The sequence below is a fragment of the Nyctibius grandis genome, chromosome 1, assembly GCF_013368605.1.
Source record: "Nyctibius grandis isolate bNycGra1 chromosome 1, bNycGra1.pri, whole genome shotgun sequence".
Lineage (NCBI taxonomy): Eukaryota > Metazoa > Chordata > Aves > Nyctibiiformes > Nyctibiidae > Nyctibius > Nyctibius grandis.
In genome coordinates, this window is record NC_090658.1 from 97,574,588 (window position 1) to 97,592,194 (window position 17,607).

At 37.3% G+C, this 17,607-nt stretch overlaps 1 protein-coding gene across 5 annotated transcripts in view; it reads right to left on the minus strand.

Moving 5' to 3' along the window:
* The window catches only part of RIMS1 (regulating synaptic membrane exocytosis 1), a 364,447-nt gene that overhangs the window by 120,246 nt on the left and 226,594 nt on the right, over positions 1–17,607 (minus strand). For 4 of the 5 annotated variants that reach the window (XM_068425021.1, XM_068425036.1, XM_068425011.1 and 1 more), the window contains 6 exons: positions 17,134–17,264; positions 16,636–16,807; positions 16,349–16,505; positions 15,030–15,101; positions 5,563–5,719; positions 3,456–3,581 (listed from right to left, as the gene is read on the minus strand). In XM_068425021.1, the coding sequence (XP_068281122.1) occupies positions 3,456–3,581; positions 5,563–5,719; positions 15,030–15,101; positions 16,349–16,505; positions 16,636–16,807; positions 17,134–17,264 (815 nt within the window). The remainder of the gene's footprint in view (positions 1–3,455; positions 3,582–5,562; positions 5,720–15,029; positions 15,102–16,348; positions 16,506–16,635; positions 16,808–17,133; positions 17,265–17,607) is intronic. The other variant, XM_068425045.1, reaches the window with a different exon arrangement.

Consider the following 17,607-nt stretch of genomic DNA (forward strand, 5'->3'; position numbering starts at 1 on the left):
AAGAAACAAAAATACTGCTAATCAGCCATCAGACTTTTTGTTTCTAATTGTTTCCAATTGAGAAAATCACCCATCATCTAGTCTATTTTTCATTTACTGTAACAAAACACATGCTACAGCCAGCAAGATGGTAAAATTAATACATATTTATGCCTATGGTAAATACGACTATGATATGAAATATCCCTTGAATTAATCTTGCAGCTTTACACACTTCAACACAATCAGAAAGACCAAGCTCTAAACCTCCTAATTATTGTAAATATGAAATTAAAGCTAAACTTCATGGAAACATGCTATTTTAAAAGAAGCAGGGAATCATATGAAGTACTATGGTGACAAAGAGAGAAAAGATTACAAAATAGATAAAGCAGCAGTTCTTCAGTGTGTTTTGTTCTTCATGCCATTATAAAATGACCCATTTAATTGATTCAGTATAGGTAATAATTATCTAGAACCCTAAACTGGGCAGCTTGAAATAATGGCTAGTGAATCACGTGTGAGATTTAAGTTTGTGTCTGGAACCACTAGCCTGATTTTGATGCAACAAACTGTATTAAAGGTGAACTGAATTGTTTTTTTTTTTTTTAAGAAAAATTTCCATTCATAAACTCAGAGGACTGACAAAATTTATATGCAGGTTTCCAAATTACAAATAAACATGCATTTTAGGAAAAAAAGTTACCATTTTCTTAAGAGTTGCAAAGTAGATGCAAAGTCCACACTAAATCTTCGTTAGTATTTGCTCTACCTTTGCTAAGCCAAAGAGTATCTATTATAATTGGCCCACGGCAAACTAATATAAAATTCATCCATAAACGGTCCATAAAATAGCAAATCCACCATGAAATCTTCAAGTTAAAAAAACAACAAAAAAAGCAAAAAGAATCCATCACAGTAGATTACCGCTAATATAAGAGGATACTCACAGTTCTGTAATAAATTAAGACTGGTTTGAAGACATTTAAAATAAAGATTATTATTCTAAACCAAGTGTTTTCTAATTAACAGATTTTCTTCAGGAATAAAAGAAACACTAAAAAAAATGAAAAGGGCCATGCCCTTGAAAATTGGATGATGATCCTAAATTCAGAGCAAAGTATACTGCTTTTCCTAACAAAATGCTTTTTCTAACAAAGTTATATATATACACACACATACATGTGTGTATATATGTATATAAATATATATAAAAAAGGTAAAGTGGATAAATCAGTTTTACTGGAATTTTATCACACCAAATGCCTTAGTAAGGGACTATAATAACTATTTTTACAAAGATCTATTCAGAATATTCAATATTAATTTGGGACCAATAACAGATCATTGAGAAACTGATCAAAAGTAATCAGCAACTGCAATTTCTGCCATGTAACTATTGGGCAATTACTCACCTTTCAGATCAAGTATACATGAATGTACTTATTTAGATGAAGGTTTCAGTAAATGAACAACACATAATGCTTATATTGATACTAATACATAATACTAAAAAAGAACTTTTTTAAATCCTTGGATGTGATAGAGAATCTTCCTCAACAAAATCTGGTTTTGATCTTCCCTATGATGCTGCTCTTATGTACTGAAAGACAGTGAAACCTGCAAGAGTTAAACAGTCTTCATAACTGAAGAAAACTGGGGGAAAGACGAAAAGGAAAACGGGAGAAGGGAGACCACTGCAGACAAGTTCATTACTCAAGGAGAGTAAGTACATGGACACAACTTTAAATCCTGCAAATAAGCTACGTACATCCTTCATGTCTGACCTTTAGACTTGTGAAAAGCATTTTCTGAACATTTAAAAGAACTGAAGACTGTGTCTCTGAGCAAATCCAGCAGCCCATTGCTACTGTGGCTCTGGTCTGATGGCTCATCTCCAAGAAAGCCTCAATGCAAGCCCTGCTCTACAAGCATAATCCATGCATCTGTCATCATTTATATCATGGTTTGAGGCTTTACTAGAAGAAAATTTTCTTGACAGTTCACTGTCTACATTTATTTCTACTGACAAAAGCTAGTTTTTAATGTCTCTTCCTCTTCAGATCTCCTGAATAAGAAATCTATTCAATAAATACCTTCAGGAATCTTTTGAATATACCACTGCTTATAATAAATAACAACATGAAACATTTGCAACAAGTGGAAATTACTTGAATTAGCTTAACTGTAATTCTGACTACTACATTTAAAAAGCATTTCAATTCACCTCTCAAAGGAAATTCAGTACAACAATCCAACTCAGACAATTCTGTACATACTTCTTGCCTATAAAGTTGAGTTTTAAAATGTTCCAAATAACGCATTAATTCCCATATGTATGTTATCACATTAAAAAAGCAAACCAGGCAAGATCATATACAAAACTGAACTAGTTTAACTGAAAAAGCCATGTTATTCATTTTCTATGTTGCTTCAAAACTGGACAAAGAGTTCCAGAGATTTTTATCATTTATTCTTCACACGTTTTCACATCATTATGAACTGCATGTTTTTGTATTGAATTTACTAGATCATTTGGAAAAGTTTTGTCATCCCTATTCATAAAAAATAGTAACTTACTGCAAAAAAAAATATCCAAAGACATTACTAGGACAATTGATCTTATATGAATGGTAAAAGGTTGCCATTGTAGTTTAGCTATATGATTTTTTTCAAAGTAAACAAACAACCCACAAACATTGACAATCTATGTGACTGACATCATTATGTTTCCCAAATACTGAACTCAAATACCCTTTAAAACTTTTTTCAGCTATAGACTAAACAGATATTCTCATTTTCTTCCAGTTTATTAGAATACATTCCTAGATACCCGAAAACAATGCCTACTAGGATAGACAAAGCATTCTCTGAGGAGTGTAGCCACTGCATGTATTCCAAGGAGAGATGTGTACATGTCACGCATATAAGACTGTAGATTTTTGCTAATTACAAGCACCGCAGCTATCCTTGCTATGCTTGTGTACTGTACCAAGTTCACCACAATGTTACATAAGATGTTGTGAGACTGTGTATATAAATGGCCAAAATTTATAAGCACAGGAATGCAAATCATAGCATATGCAACTCCCAACTAGTAGGAATGCATGCCTGGTATTTTGCTGGCTACTGAAACAGAAAAATTCGGAGTTACAAGAATAGCTAGGTCATACACGTAGATTTATGGTTTTCTAGAAAAATGTCTGGGCTTCATTCACGAAACAAACAGCAGAATACTCTAGGACAAACACCCAAGAACCATTAGTCTAGATACCTGCTATTACTGTCAATCCAGAGCACAGTTTTACCAAAAAAAGAGGCATAGATAATTTAACCATGACACTATATCTGTCAGTTAGGATGATTTCTGTCCCTTCCCTGTTACTATCAGTCGTGTTTCTACTGAATACTTGAAAATTAGGCAAACCAACAAAGACATTTCTAAACTTGTTTCCAAGTTCAGGCTGACGATGTACCTTTCTTGATCAGACAAATACTGACTATCCATGTCTCTGGATCTGTAATCAGCTGGAGTTCTGGAGGCATCATGGTGTCTAGTTGGAGAACGCGATCTTCTCATTTGATGAATTTCATCTAAACTCCTGAAAGGCAGAAATATGTATGATAATCTTGTCTTCTCAAAAATAACACAGTTTAATGGATTACAGTGCAAGTTGGTTGAAGGAAGAATTATTAAATTGTTAATATATGACTTCTAAAAAAATTAGTTCCTAAGATTAAAGAAAAACAGCACTAAGTATAGAAAGCAACCATTTCTATTATATTTAGAAGTACATGCCTGTTTCTGCGTACACTGATGGATTCAGTAATGGCATTTTCAAAGCCTGTACTTCAAGAATAACTGAGATAACACAAGAACTGATAATACCTCACATGAAACTAAGTTTTATGCATTTGTAGATTCATAGCCAGATTTCTAAAGGGCTGATTTTGGGCTGTCAGCTTTTTGCAGGTATCTGCAAGTATTCTTTAAGAAATTCTGAGATAGGATATGGGAACTTGCAGCAGATTTCATCAATCTCAGACTAAGTATTATACAAAAGGGGTATGATTTTGTATAAATGCAGGTTATAAATGGAGGCTCTGACCTCCATGACAGTAATTTAAAGTTCTCTTCACATGGAAAAGAACAAGAAAAGAAACTACTGGCTGAAGGGCAAATTCTTCCTTTAGTTTAATAACTGCCATTGGAACAAGAAGCATTATTTTCTCGAAGTATAAAATAAAAGGATGGGTGGAATTGACTATGAAATATTTCATAGATACAACAAGAGCACATATAATTGTTTGCAAAAGCAGAATGAGGAGCTCTCATTCTCTCTACTATATTAAAAAAAAGAGTCAGTGCCACAGTCTGTTTTATGTATAGCCATACTCTTCTATCCATTAAGGATGCAATACTGAGAAATGCAACAGCAAGTGATTTGGTGGGTAGTGAAACAGCTTCATCTGTAAGAACTGATGTAACAGAGGGGGATGCATGCAGAGACTAAAGAAGCACACAAAATTTCAATGCACAAGAACAGTATATATGGCATGGAGGATAGAAAGGCAGAAGCAAGATCATCAGGATTCTCAACTGGGAGGACAAGCTGGTTTTCCAGAATACAGCATCACTTTGAAACACCACAGATTTCTGATATAAAATGACCAGTGATGGAACTCCAAAAAACCAGACACAGAAACAGTGGATAAGGACAGTACTGTAGCACAGAATTTTCTACAGAAAATTCAGCTAAGAAGGGTAGATATTCAGTAAACTACCAGAGCTAGTGGGCAATGATGTGAGTGCAACACTTCAAGCTCTTGCAGTAACTAAAGAAGAAAGCTTCCTAGAAATTGGAGGAAAGGAAAACTGGTAAAAACTGGCTGATTTTTAGGGTTCCATGACAGGTTGCAAGAAAAGCTTATTGCCCTGCACAATAAAACAAGCAAAATCAAGAGGGTCGAGTTTTGTGCTTAAACAGTCTGCATGGCATTATTCAAAAAAAAGCATAAAGCATGCAAATGAAAAGCTGAAAAAGGATCCTCCTATTAATAGGTTGTCTGTTAAAAGCAGTAAATGCAGAAAATAGAGGTTTTTAAATCACTGTCTGATTCTGTAAAGTATTTTTTACTTATTCCATTAAAAATGTCACATTATAAATACAATTGGTAATTTCAGCTTGCTGTTAATTCAAAATTAGCTCAATTCATAGTTATTATACAATTTGTACATGCCACTATTTATTACCCTACAAATATACTTAAATAGCTTCATGCAAGATTCAGCTACTGACTGAAAAAACATTTCCAAACGTACGTATTAGTTATGGTATACAGATATGAATCACAGAGAAAATATCAGTAAGAAGAGGTAAGTCTTACCAAAGCTATGATTCACCTCATGAGTGCTCTTGAGTGATTAATAAAAGCATACATCAAGTTCAAATACTACACTATTAAATTAAGATATAAAAAAGTTTTAAAATTGTTAAAAATCGCTGAACAAGAGAAAAGTTAATAGTGACAGATTATACAAGCTTGAAACCATCCAGTGTTTCACTAATTTGTGGTGCCTACCTCTGTAATGGCACATTCGGTAAACGTGAACGGGTCCTGCCCTGATCGTCGCCACGGTGAGGAGATACAGATCGTGAACGATGATGTGTTGTTCTTTGCTGTTCTGGCACAGTTAGTGTTGTAGATTTACTTTCTCTAGTACTAGATCTATAACCTACTGGCAAGAGGGCAACAAAAGGAAGTTAGAGGATAAAAGTCTGGGTTTGGAAAGAATTCAGACGGTTAGTCCTTCCAGGAACACACATCTAAATGCTTACACAACTTTCAAGTCATCATTCAGCTGTTGTACATCCTGATGTATCATGCAGCCAGGATAAATTACAAGCATTACCTTTAAATGTCTACATGTACAGAGACAGAGCAACTGGGAGGATTTTCATACTGGAAGATGTGGAGGAGAGGACTGAAGTAGTTTTCTGACTTGAGGAAGAGTACTCAGAGTAACTTGTATTTCAAAATTGTCATACAGTAGCAAATATTTGAAAGGAATCCAAGCAATGTAGGTTTACTTCACCTAACAAATGGAGAAGGCAAGATTCTGTACAGCAGCACAGACTCATCCAGGACTGCTCATATATAAAATATCCTTCTGACTCTTCTTTCAGTTAAATGCAGATATTCTCTACTGAACTTGGCCAAAATCACCTACTTTGAAAAATTACGAGCATTTAGAGTATATTGTATAGAATATTGGGCGTTGCATACTCTGCAGAACATTTTTTTCCAAATGCTATGAATGAGCTGCAAAGTTTCTCATAGTTCATTTTTACACAGGATTTAATAAAAAAAAAACCAGAATGTTAGTACATTTTAAAGCAATGATATTCCTGTGCCTTTTTTCCATGTAGCACACTGTTTGCCTTGATACACACTTTGAATTCCATCCTAAAAGAGACAATGAAGCTCAACAAGATGAACAGCTGTCAAAAGGTGCCTGTTATATTTCCAAAAGAGCCTAAGATTTGCTTAGATTACACAAATCTCTTGACAGAAAATCACTTAATGACAGAAAGTATCATCCCTTGAGTCATCCCTTAATGACTTCATAAATTATTGTTTAGATTTGAAAATAATAATTTTGCTGTTTCTCTGAATTTGTCTAGCATTAAGTTCCTGTAATGTGTTATTTCGTTCAGTTAAAAAAACAGCCTGTATCAGAAATCTTCTTTCCATGCAGGAAAAGACTATGATTTAGTCACTCAATCATCAATTGGATAAATTAAGTTACACTTTTTAAGGACCTTGTTATAAATTTTCAAGTTTGTTTTTTTTTCATATCTTGTACAATTTGTATAATTCTTGCAGTTCTTCTCTGATCTTCTACCAAAAGTGTTATAGCCCTCTTAAAAGTGCGTCCCATACACAGAGTCTGTATTACGCTTGGTCATGTATTCAATGACTCTTAATAACCTGTTTAGCTGCAAGTCTGAACCCTGATCACAAATATCAAGAAAGCATTCATGCTTTTTCTCCCCAACTGTACATCAGTTTACCAACCTATTCTAACCAACACCTAACTTATCTGAATGCATTATCTCATTATCATATCAGGGGAAAACACTTTGTTGAAAAAGCAATAAGTAATCCTGAAACAAGAACATCTTCCACCATAGAACAGATTATTTTAGCAACACAAAACTGAGAACAGGGACCTTCTAGATCATGCATTTTATCATCTAAGGAACTCTAAGACTGTTTTCCCTGATTATACAGCTTATAATATCACAGCCTCCAGAACTGTGTCCCCACCTTTTATATAGTACTGAGCAAATTAACAAAAGTTATCCAAAGATAACAGAGCACCAAGGTGCTGTACTATCCTGCAGTAGCTTCCAGCCTTACACCAGCTGCAACTTTAGTAAATAAAAAGATTGACTTCAATAATTTCTTGTTGTCTTTAACATATTTACCACTACAAATATGATAGGGAAGGCAAGTGTGAAGGAGGCAAGGATAACAAAAAGATTATTAGACAGTTTTACTATGGACTTTCTAGTTACTGTCTAGTTTCTTCCGTTTGTTGAAGCAGAGAGGTGCGATGAGGTTAAGAAATCAGGGAAACGGGAAGCAGGATGAGTATTGATAGATCTGAGAGGGTAGGATTGAGCCTAAAGACAAGCAGTTGTAATAAGAACAGATCATGTAGCTCAGAAACATCGGTGACCATAAGGTTGTATGCATGTGTGCACTGTTTCCAAACATTGAGGTAGATATGTCAAATACAAACAATGAACATAGTTTCATATTTAAAATGTGACATTACTCAAGTTTGGGGAGGTTGGGGGCTATTGTTTGAAAAACAGAGAAGGACATGCTTGCCACTTAATGGGCATTTTTGATAGCAAAGGTGTACTGAGTACTGACTGCAAAATAGACCCGTAGAAGTTGATGGCATGTATTAAAGTATCTAGCGAGGTTTATCAACCTTCTAACAAAGAAGGACTAATGTTTCGCAGGTTTTGATGCACTGTGATGCTGGAGTACCTTATCTGCTGTAAAAGTGTTTCACAGTTGTGTAATAAAATTAGAAAGAAATACGAGGATCTCAGGACAAGGACTGGGTGCAAATTTTGGGGAAAAAAAAGGACTCCCTTAGACTTTGGTGGAGATTCCCTCATCTCATGCACTAAGGTTGCTGCAGAAAATATCACAGAATCACAGAATCACAGAATGTTAGGGATTGGAAGGGACCTCGAAAGATCATCTAGTCCAATCCCCCTGCCGGGGCAGGATTGCCTAGACCATATCACACAGGAACGCGTCCAGGCGGGTTTTGAATGTCTCCAGAGAAGGAGACTCCACAACCTCTCTGGGCAGCCTGTTCCAGTGTTCAGTCACCCTTACAGTAAAGAAGTTTTTCCTCAAATTTAAGTGGAACCTCCTGTGCTCCAGCTTGCACCCATTGCCCCTTGTCCTGTCGAGGGATGTCACTGAGAAGAGCCTGGCTCCATCCTCATGACACTTGCCCTTTACATATTTATAAACATTAATGAGGTCACCCCTCAGTCTCCTCTTCTCTAAGCTAAAGAGACCCAGCTCCCTCAGCCTCTCCTCATAAGGGAGATGTTCCACTCCCTTAATCATCTTCGTGGCTCTGCGCTGGACTCTCTCTAGCAGTTCCCTGTCCTTCTTGAACTGAGGGGCCCAGAACTGGACACAATACTCCAGATGCGGCCTCACCAGGGCAGAGTAGAGGGGGAGGAGAACCTCTCTCGACCTGCTGACCACACCCCTTCTAATACACCCCAGGATGCCATTGGCCTTCTTGGCCACAAGGGCACACTGCTGGCTCATGGTCATCCTGTTGTCCACTAGGACCCCCAGGTCCCTTTCTCCTACGCTGGTCTCCAACAGCTCTGTCCCCAACTTGTACTGGTACATGGGGTTGTTCTTGCCCAGATGCAGGACTCTACACTTGCCCTTGTTATATTTCATTAAATTTCTCCCCGCCCAACTCTCCAGCCTGTCCAGGTCTCTCTGAATGGCTGCGCAGCCTTCCGGCATCTCAGCCACTCCTCCCAGTTTTGTGTCATCAGCGAACTTGCTGACAGCACACTCTAATCCCTCATCCAAGTCATTAATGAATATATTGAATAGAACTGGTCCCAGAACCGACCCTTGCGGAACTCCGCTAGACACAGACCTCCAACTGGACTCTGTCCCGCTGACCACTACTCTCTGGCTTCTTTCCTTCAGCCAGTTTACAATCCACCTCACTACCCGATCATCCAGACCACACTTCCCCAGTTTAGCTGCGACGATGCTGTGGGAGACCGTGTCAAACGCTTTACTGAAATCGAGATAGACCACATCCACAGCTTTACCATCATCTATCCACCGGGTAACATCCTCATAAAAGGCTATCAAGTTGGTTGAGCAAGACTTCCCGTTGGTGAAGCCATGCTGAGTGCCCCTAATGATCCCCCTATCCTTGATGTGCCTAGAGACAGCACCAAGGACAAGTTGCTCCATCACCTTTCCGGGGATGGAGGTGAGGCTGACCGGTCTATAGTTACCCGGGTCCTCCTTCCTGCCCTTTTTGAAGACTGGAGTGACATTCGCTTTCCTCCAGTCCTCAGGCACCTCTCCCGTTGCCCACGACTTAGCAAAGATGATGGAGAGTGGCCTAGCAATGACTTCCGCCAGCTCCCTCAGCACCCGCGGGTGCATCTGGGGTTTTTGTCAGAGGAAGAAAAAAGACTACACATGACAAAAGCTGGATGTGTACCCTTTCCCAAGATAATTAAATCTAAGCTGTATGTGCTAAAAGATATTTTATTTTCCAAACAAGCTTGTTTAGATAAAATCCTGTCATCTCTATCAGAAAGAACACCAGTTTACATTTATTCAACACCAAAATCAAAGAAATCCAAAACTTCTTTCCAAGCTTTAGGCAACTGTACTGAAATACATATAATTTAAATATAAAAAATTTAAATATAAATTTAAGTTTAAAATATATTTCTAGAGTATCTCTAGTCTGCCTAAAAAATACACCTAGGATTATCCTGCACACTTAAAAATCTCGTATAGAAAGATTATTTTATCCTACATATTCTTCATAGCCAAGCTACCCAGGGAACAATATCTAAAAATTGTGCATTGTGTGTACACAAAGCTTACAGAACTGACAGAGCAATAGCAATACACATTTATCTTAATTATTAGCTCAAGTATTGTCAAGTTGGTCAAATCGCATCCATATTTCCATAGTGACCACAACAGTGACAGCAACAGCAACATTTCCGTATATCCTCAAGTACAAAGGCTCTGTGCTCTCCAGAGTGAGCAGAGAAATTTCTTGCATGGACCAGCATGATAGCAGCAATCAAGCTTATGGTAGTTTACACAGAAGTTTCTCAGTTGCTCATGGGAAACTGCCAGGTATGATGTGAAATGGAAGCTGGATGGATGATGAAAATGGTTCTAGCAAATGTTTGATACCAGAACTTCTCTTTTTTTAAAGACAATACAGACAACGACAAGGTGTTATGTTGACATCACCCTGCTGCTATGGGAGGAAGGTAAGTACAATGCAACCATTTACGGAGATTACATATGATAGAAAAATAAATTGTTCTGAAGAGTTACCCATAGCATAAGCAATACAGCTCATTAAAAATACTCTTTGGGATATTGCCAACTGTATATCAGCTTTTTTTCTTTTTAGTTAAGAAAGTTACTGAAGTTTTGGTTAAAAAGATAGGCCTCAAAACATGTTCAGTTTGTATTAAATTCTTTACTGATCCTTTACGACCCTTCCTATATACTTATAATTGTGAGGCCACATCTGGGCTCCCCAGTATGAGACAGACATGGAGTTACTGGTGTGAGTCCAGCTCAGGATCACAAAGATAATTAAGAGATTGGAGCATCTCTCATATGAGGAGAGGTTAAGAAATTTAAAGTAATATTTTCTTCATGTAAATAGATGTGAGCATACCACAAAAATCTGTCAAAAATCCTTTCTGTTAAAGCTGAGCATCAAATTAAAGTTACTTTCAGTTGTTGACATCAACTCCTTTTGTGAACAGCTCTATGAGCTGAATTTTAAAAATTATATAAATCACTGCAAGATACTAAGAATAAATGAGGACAGTACAATTACATGAAAGAAAAGATACATTTGTGATATGACAGGGGAAAAATACTTTTCTTAAAATATTTTTGAAGTTATCAAAGTGTCATTATTTTTGATGTAGCAGTTTTTACTTCCATCGACAAGCAGTGATTCTTTGCAGCTGCTGATTTCCAGTGTTAGTTAAATTAGTCAAAATATTTTCATCATTCCTTTTTTAGCTTACAGTAGTGATCAACTGAACTTTTTTGCTTCTACATTTTGCAGTTCTGTGTCTGTTTTTTAGAAAATGAGCAATAATCTTTGCGAAAAACTTGAGATACTAAGAAGGCAAAATAACTTCCTTCTCTTCTGAATATTTCAAGAAAAAGAATAAATTAATAACTGTAAGAATGTATCTTTAATAAAGATAGAGCTTATTCATCATATATAAGCACCACAGTGGGTAACATTGGCAAGTAAGTGGTAAAGGAAGGAAAAGGGGCTTTAAAGGGAAACATTTTCTTGTGTGTCACATGTTGTAAACTCAATTTTGATATTCTTACTTCTGTTGAGAAGGAATATCTTAATCCTAGACTAATCTAGTTGAAGCCAATAGAGGCTATGCCAAAATGGTCTAAGAATGCACCTGAGCTGCATCATCATCCTACATTATGAGGAAATATGGATATTCATCATTTCCTCCCACATGCATACCTTGTAGGAGAATGTGTGGGAAATCTGGACCAGACAAGAGCTGCAGCACACTCTGGTGAGGTCCATGGTATTGGGGGAGAGGACGAAAGGGGTAAAGACCCTGAAGCACAACAAAGAACTTGCATGCAACTTAGTTTCAAGAGGAGTCTGCTAGATGAAGAAGATACTGTACTATTCATTCAGTGCAAATGAAGGTAGCAGTCCAAAGTCTTAGAAGATTTAGCAATGTGATAAGTAAGGAAGGTTGGACAAGAGGGTAGAAACTGAACATGGTGTCCAGGCACATTTGTGAATCTGCGCCTAAGATTCTCGAGCAATTCAGTAGATGATGGGATTGGCAACCTTTACCAGCTCTCACGGCAAAACACATTTTCATATGCTGTCTAGGCTGTCACACGTTCATGGCTGATGATTGAAATTTTCTTTGCCCCTGTGTGTCTAAAGTCTAACCCCCATTTAAGAATTCAGGTTGCACCTGCAAACAAAACCCCCACACTTACATGTATATCCACTTCAGATAGGAGACACAAACAGATGAACTCCACTCATCATTGCCAAACATGTATCCATTAAACGCAAAAAATTTGTGCTTTTGGTGAGGTCAGCTGCCAGATTGTTTCTAATTAGGTGGACTTCAGAAGGAGTTTCCTCACCAGGCCCTTCGAGTTTCAGTTTAGAGACTCTCAGCTCATTGTAAATCCTATTGCTACAGATTAAATCTTGCAATTTTCTACAGTGATCTCTGAGAAAGTTTGGACCCGTGCATTCTCCAAACGCACACTTGAGCATGCAGCGTCCCAAGAAATTTCCGTAAGAATCAGTTACTCAAGTGATGACCCAGTGAATAGAGTCTGATGCATTCAGCTGAACATTTTTGAACATTTCCTGACAGATGGAAAACGGTTTTTTATTGGGTTAGTGTGTCAAGGTTTTGGTAGCTGGAGGGCTACAGGGGTGGCTTCTGTGAAACGCTGCTAGAAGCTTCCCCTGTGTCCAACAGAGCCAATGCCAGCCAGCTCCAAGACGGACCCACTGCTGGCCAAGGCTGAGCCCATCAGAGACAGTGGTAGCATCTCTGTGATAACATAGTTAAGAAGGGGAAAAAGTTGCCGCACAACAGCAACTGCAGCAGTCAGAAGAGAAGAGTGAGAATACGTGAGAAAAACAACTCTGCAGACACCAAGGTCAGTGAAGAAGGAGGGGGAGAAGATGCTCCAGGCACTGGAGCAGAGATTCCCCTGCAGCCTGTGGGGAAGACAATGGTGAGGTAGGTTGTCACCCTGCAGCCCATGGAGGTTAATGGTGGAGCAGATATCCACCTGCAGCCCGTGGAGGACCCCATGCCGGAGCAGGTGGATGCCTGAAGGAGGCTGGGACCCTGTGGGAAGCCCACGTTGGAGTAGGCTCCTGGCAGAACCTGTGGACCCATGGAGAGAGGAGCCCATGCTGGAGCAGGTTTGCTGGCAGGACTTGTGACCCCATGGGGGACCCACGCTGGAACAATCTGTTCCTGAAGGGACCTAAAGGGACCCATGCTGGAGCAGGGGAAGAGTGTGAGGAGTCCTCCCCCTGAGGAGGAAGGAGCGGCAGAGACGACGTGTGATGAACTGACCACAACCCCCATTCCCCGTCCACCTGTGCCGCTTGGGGGGGAGGAGATAGAAAACTTAGGAGTGAAGCTGAGCCTGGGAAGAAGAGAGGGGTGGGGGGAAGGTGTTTTAAGATTTAGTTTTTATTTCTTATTACCCTACTCTGATTTGATTGGTAATAAATTAAATTAATTTTTCCCCAAGTCGAGTCTGTTTTACCCATGACAGTAATTGCTGAGTGATCTCTCCCTGTCCTTATCTCAACCCACAAGCCTTTCATTATATTTTCTCTCCCCTGTCCATCTGAGGAGGGGGAGTGATAGAGTGGCTTTGGTGGGCACCTGGCATCCAGCCAGGGTCAACCTACCACAGCTTTATTTCAAATGACAAATGGATGCCTTGAAGAGCTGGCAGCTGAAAAAAAGCCCCAATTCTTAACACAGTATACTGAAACCTTAAACGTGTCAGTCTACACAGATATGCCAGTATCTACACTGCCAACTAAAAAAGATGAAATAATAAACAGGAAAAAATATTTAGAACCTAGTATTTAATTTAATTTAAAATGGTTACTCTCTCAGCTGATGTCAAAATTTCAAGATTAACCACTTCATTAAAGCTAATATCATTACTAGACATACCTGAACAAATCTCCCACTTAGTAACTCAGGTGGTAAGTGCATTAGAGTAAGGAAAGAACCCAATCAACATCAAAGGAAGGAGAATTTGGCTCAGTAAACATCAAAATTATATTGCATTAATGACATATGTGATTTATTTGTATGGTTATATAATGAATAAATAAATTTTCAGATTATTTTAAACACAGATCAGGAAGCTGAGAGCTTTCCAAATCCCACCACGATTTAATTCAGTGATTTTCATCAGGAAGATCCACTGATTTAGTGCTGGTAATGACATAGTGACTCTTCAGTTAGTTTGGGACAATTGGGAAACATATTCATCTGCCTTGTGTCAACAGTCAAATAGAAGTAGAAAAATGTGGTATCCAAAATGACCCTCAAGATTTTCAGTATGTAAGGAATGCTGAACTAAAAGTCAAACCAAGATAGTCTCTACAAGTATATATTTATGAACATCTAGGTAATGATAGGTCATGAAGGCTTATGAAAACTATAAAAGCTATAGCCATGCTACATGCATCTTAATCTACAGGCATGCATTCTCAGTAAAGTCCATGGGACACTGCATTATATCTAAGTTTCAAGCAAAAAGCAAAAGAAAAAAAAATGCTTGCAATAAACACTGAAATCTTAATTACTATTTTAAAATGATTTTTTGAATTTAATTTATATTTTAAGTAATGTTTGGAACATTATGCAGTAAACAATTAAACAATTTGAACCATCCAGTGGTTCACATATGAAGAATGATATATAAAAGAAATATCAGTGAATGAATAGTAGAATCTTTTATTTCACCATGATTTAGGACAGGACATGGAATAATCAGGAAAACTGTTTTTTTCACAATGCACTCTCTGAAACCAGTATCCCCAGTATTCCGAAATGTTATAAAGAAAAAAAAAACAAGCAAAAAAGAAGAAGAAGAAGAAAGCAGGACCATGCAGTTCATCCACGCACCTGGAGGAACAACTCCAATACCATCATCAACATCATAATCTGAGATGTCACTATCACTGATTGGCCGAGATCCTGCACAACAGTAAGGTAAACAAATACCTGAACATCTGGTCATGTTATAAAATGTAAAAATATGTTCATTTAATGTACTACTGAAATTAATAAGATGACTTTAAGTCTAAACAATAGAGGAGGAGAACTAAATGGCAGTGATTGACAGTGACATTTCACAAGACAGCTGAGCCAATTTAACATTTTACAGCTGCTGCAGCCTCCTTTCCCCTTCTCCTTCCCTCAAGTCCTCAGTAATCCTCTACTAGGATAGTTTATCTCACTAAGCCAGCAAAAAGTTAACTCAAATAAAGGAAAAAATACTTTTGTGCTATTTCAGTGAGTAAGCTGCATCAGCTTGCTGAACAGGAAAGGAGAGGTGGCAGCATATGGTGAGAGAGGGGAAGAGGAAATAGCACTGTGGCCTGGTTTGGCTTTTAAAAAAGTTCAAGTATCTCATGAAAACTAACCTTTAATTTGCTCTCTCTATATGTATCCTCACACAGCAATGACAGCAGTATCACATTTTTATAATTCATTCCTGAATGTGCACCAATTTCCTATGCATTGGCTGGAATGAATGACTTCGATGTTTAAGAAAAAACAGAAAAATAGCTTGGAAACGTATTTTAAAATAATCCCCTACATCCTTCCTATTTCTAAATAAATCTTAAATTAATTTAAATGAACAGAGAAGCTATAATATTCAAATATTTCAACACATTCATTATTTTAATATGCCTCATACAAACCTGAAATCAGACTCATCAAAACAACTGTACCTCCCAAATACATACATAAAATTTTTCTCTCCTGCAGAAGTACACTTCTCATCTGATTGTATAATGACCATACTGGAGGTTCAGACTAATCTTAGGATGAAAAGTGGTTTTAAGCCTCATAAGTCTTTAAGGACTTTTTTCTAAATAAAAAACTTTTAATTTGTTAAAAAACTATCCAATAATGATGAAAATCACCTTTCTATTTAAAAGGAAATTTATGCAAACAGATGTTTGAACAATTTTCTTTTGCTAGTCAAAACCAAACCAATTCCAACAGGTTTCACATACTTAAAAGTTATGTGTCACGGGTGAAAGGCTGCCATGTCATAATGTCATAATTTGCATCTCTTTTCTGACACATATTTCATTATGTTTAAAGACTATGAAATAGTATTTTTAACTTGCATATGAAAGTTAAATACCGTTACACCATATACAGCGTATCTAATTTAAAATTTAAAAGAGATGGATGGAATTTGGACCTACTTTGTAATTTTTTGCTAGTGCTTTCTCCACCATGAACATGTCTTCTTGGCATGAAAGGTGATGGCTGAGGCAGAGGTAGTGAAGATTCATCATGCGTCTGTAGCTTATACCAATGTGGTTCATCATCTAAAAGCGCTGTCTCCAGCTCTATAAGAATCTAGCAGAAAAATTATCAGGTTTTAATTTTACTGTCAAGGCACGCACACACAAACACATATATAAAATACATTGCATATGTATTCAAAACCAAACAATGAACTCGGAATAAATGTGATTTCATGTATCACCTCTCCAAGAAATTCACTCTCTTCTTCTTGTACTCTTGGCTGATCCCATACTGTTATTTCAAGCATTCGTTCTCTAAAATCTCTACGATGTACATGTGAGTAGAGAAAAGTTTGGTTCCATTTTGGCTCTAGACTTTTCTTTACTGTTTTGGTCCTCCTTTTACTCTTATCACTGAAACATAAATATTTGTTGTAAATTGTTTATAGAGATAAATCACAAAATGTCATCTACTCATCAGCGCTTACTGTTTTCATTCTTTTTGATCTGATAACACCTAAAAGAGGAAAGTATTTGCTGCACAGTGGGTAGCATTCATCCAAAAGTTCACAAAGTTAATTTGAAACTGACTTGCATGATTCAAGCACAATTTTTTGTTATAATTAAACCAACTAAAACAAATTACTAAAAAGAATTCTTTACTTCATAAGCATTCATTTAAAAGTTGATTCAATACACAGTAAATTACAACATAATTTTCTAAACTGAGAAACTACTACCTTCTGTCTGGAAGAAAATACATTTTTACATAGGGATTCCGGGGGCGTCCGTCTGCTCTTGGCGGCAAATCTGTTGCTTGCAGAACATTTACTATTAACTGATGTCCCACTTTGTCGTACCACAGTTTAACCTACAAGAATCAAGTTACCAGAAAATATTACTGAAAATGGAGAAAAATCAGAATTTTCAGACGGCATCACATTAACCACAATGTAAAAGTAACCATTGTTTTTTCCAAGAGACAATGAAATATCTTTTATTTCAAATCCCTTAATATTTAAGATAGATGGGAAAAGATTGATGGTATATACCACAGACTTTCGTATTTACCACAGCTGAATAAAATGGTGGTGCTTGACTATACTTACATTGCTTATTGTACTCACTGCATAATCTTGTATATGTGGGTGCATTTAAACCAGCATATGTCTTAGCTCTGCACATTAAAAGCTACATGCAAATAGGAAGCCTTG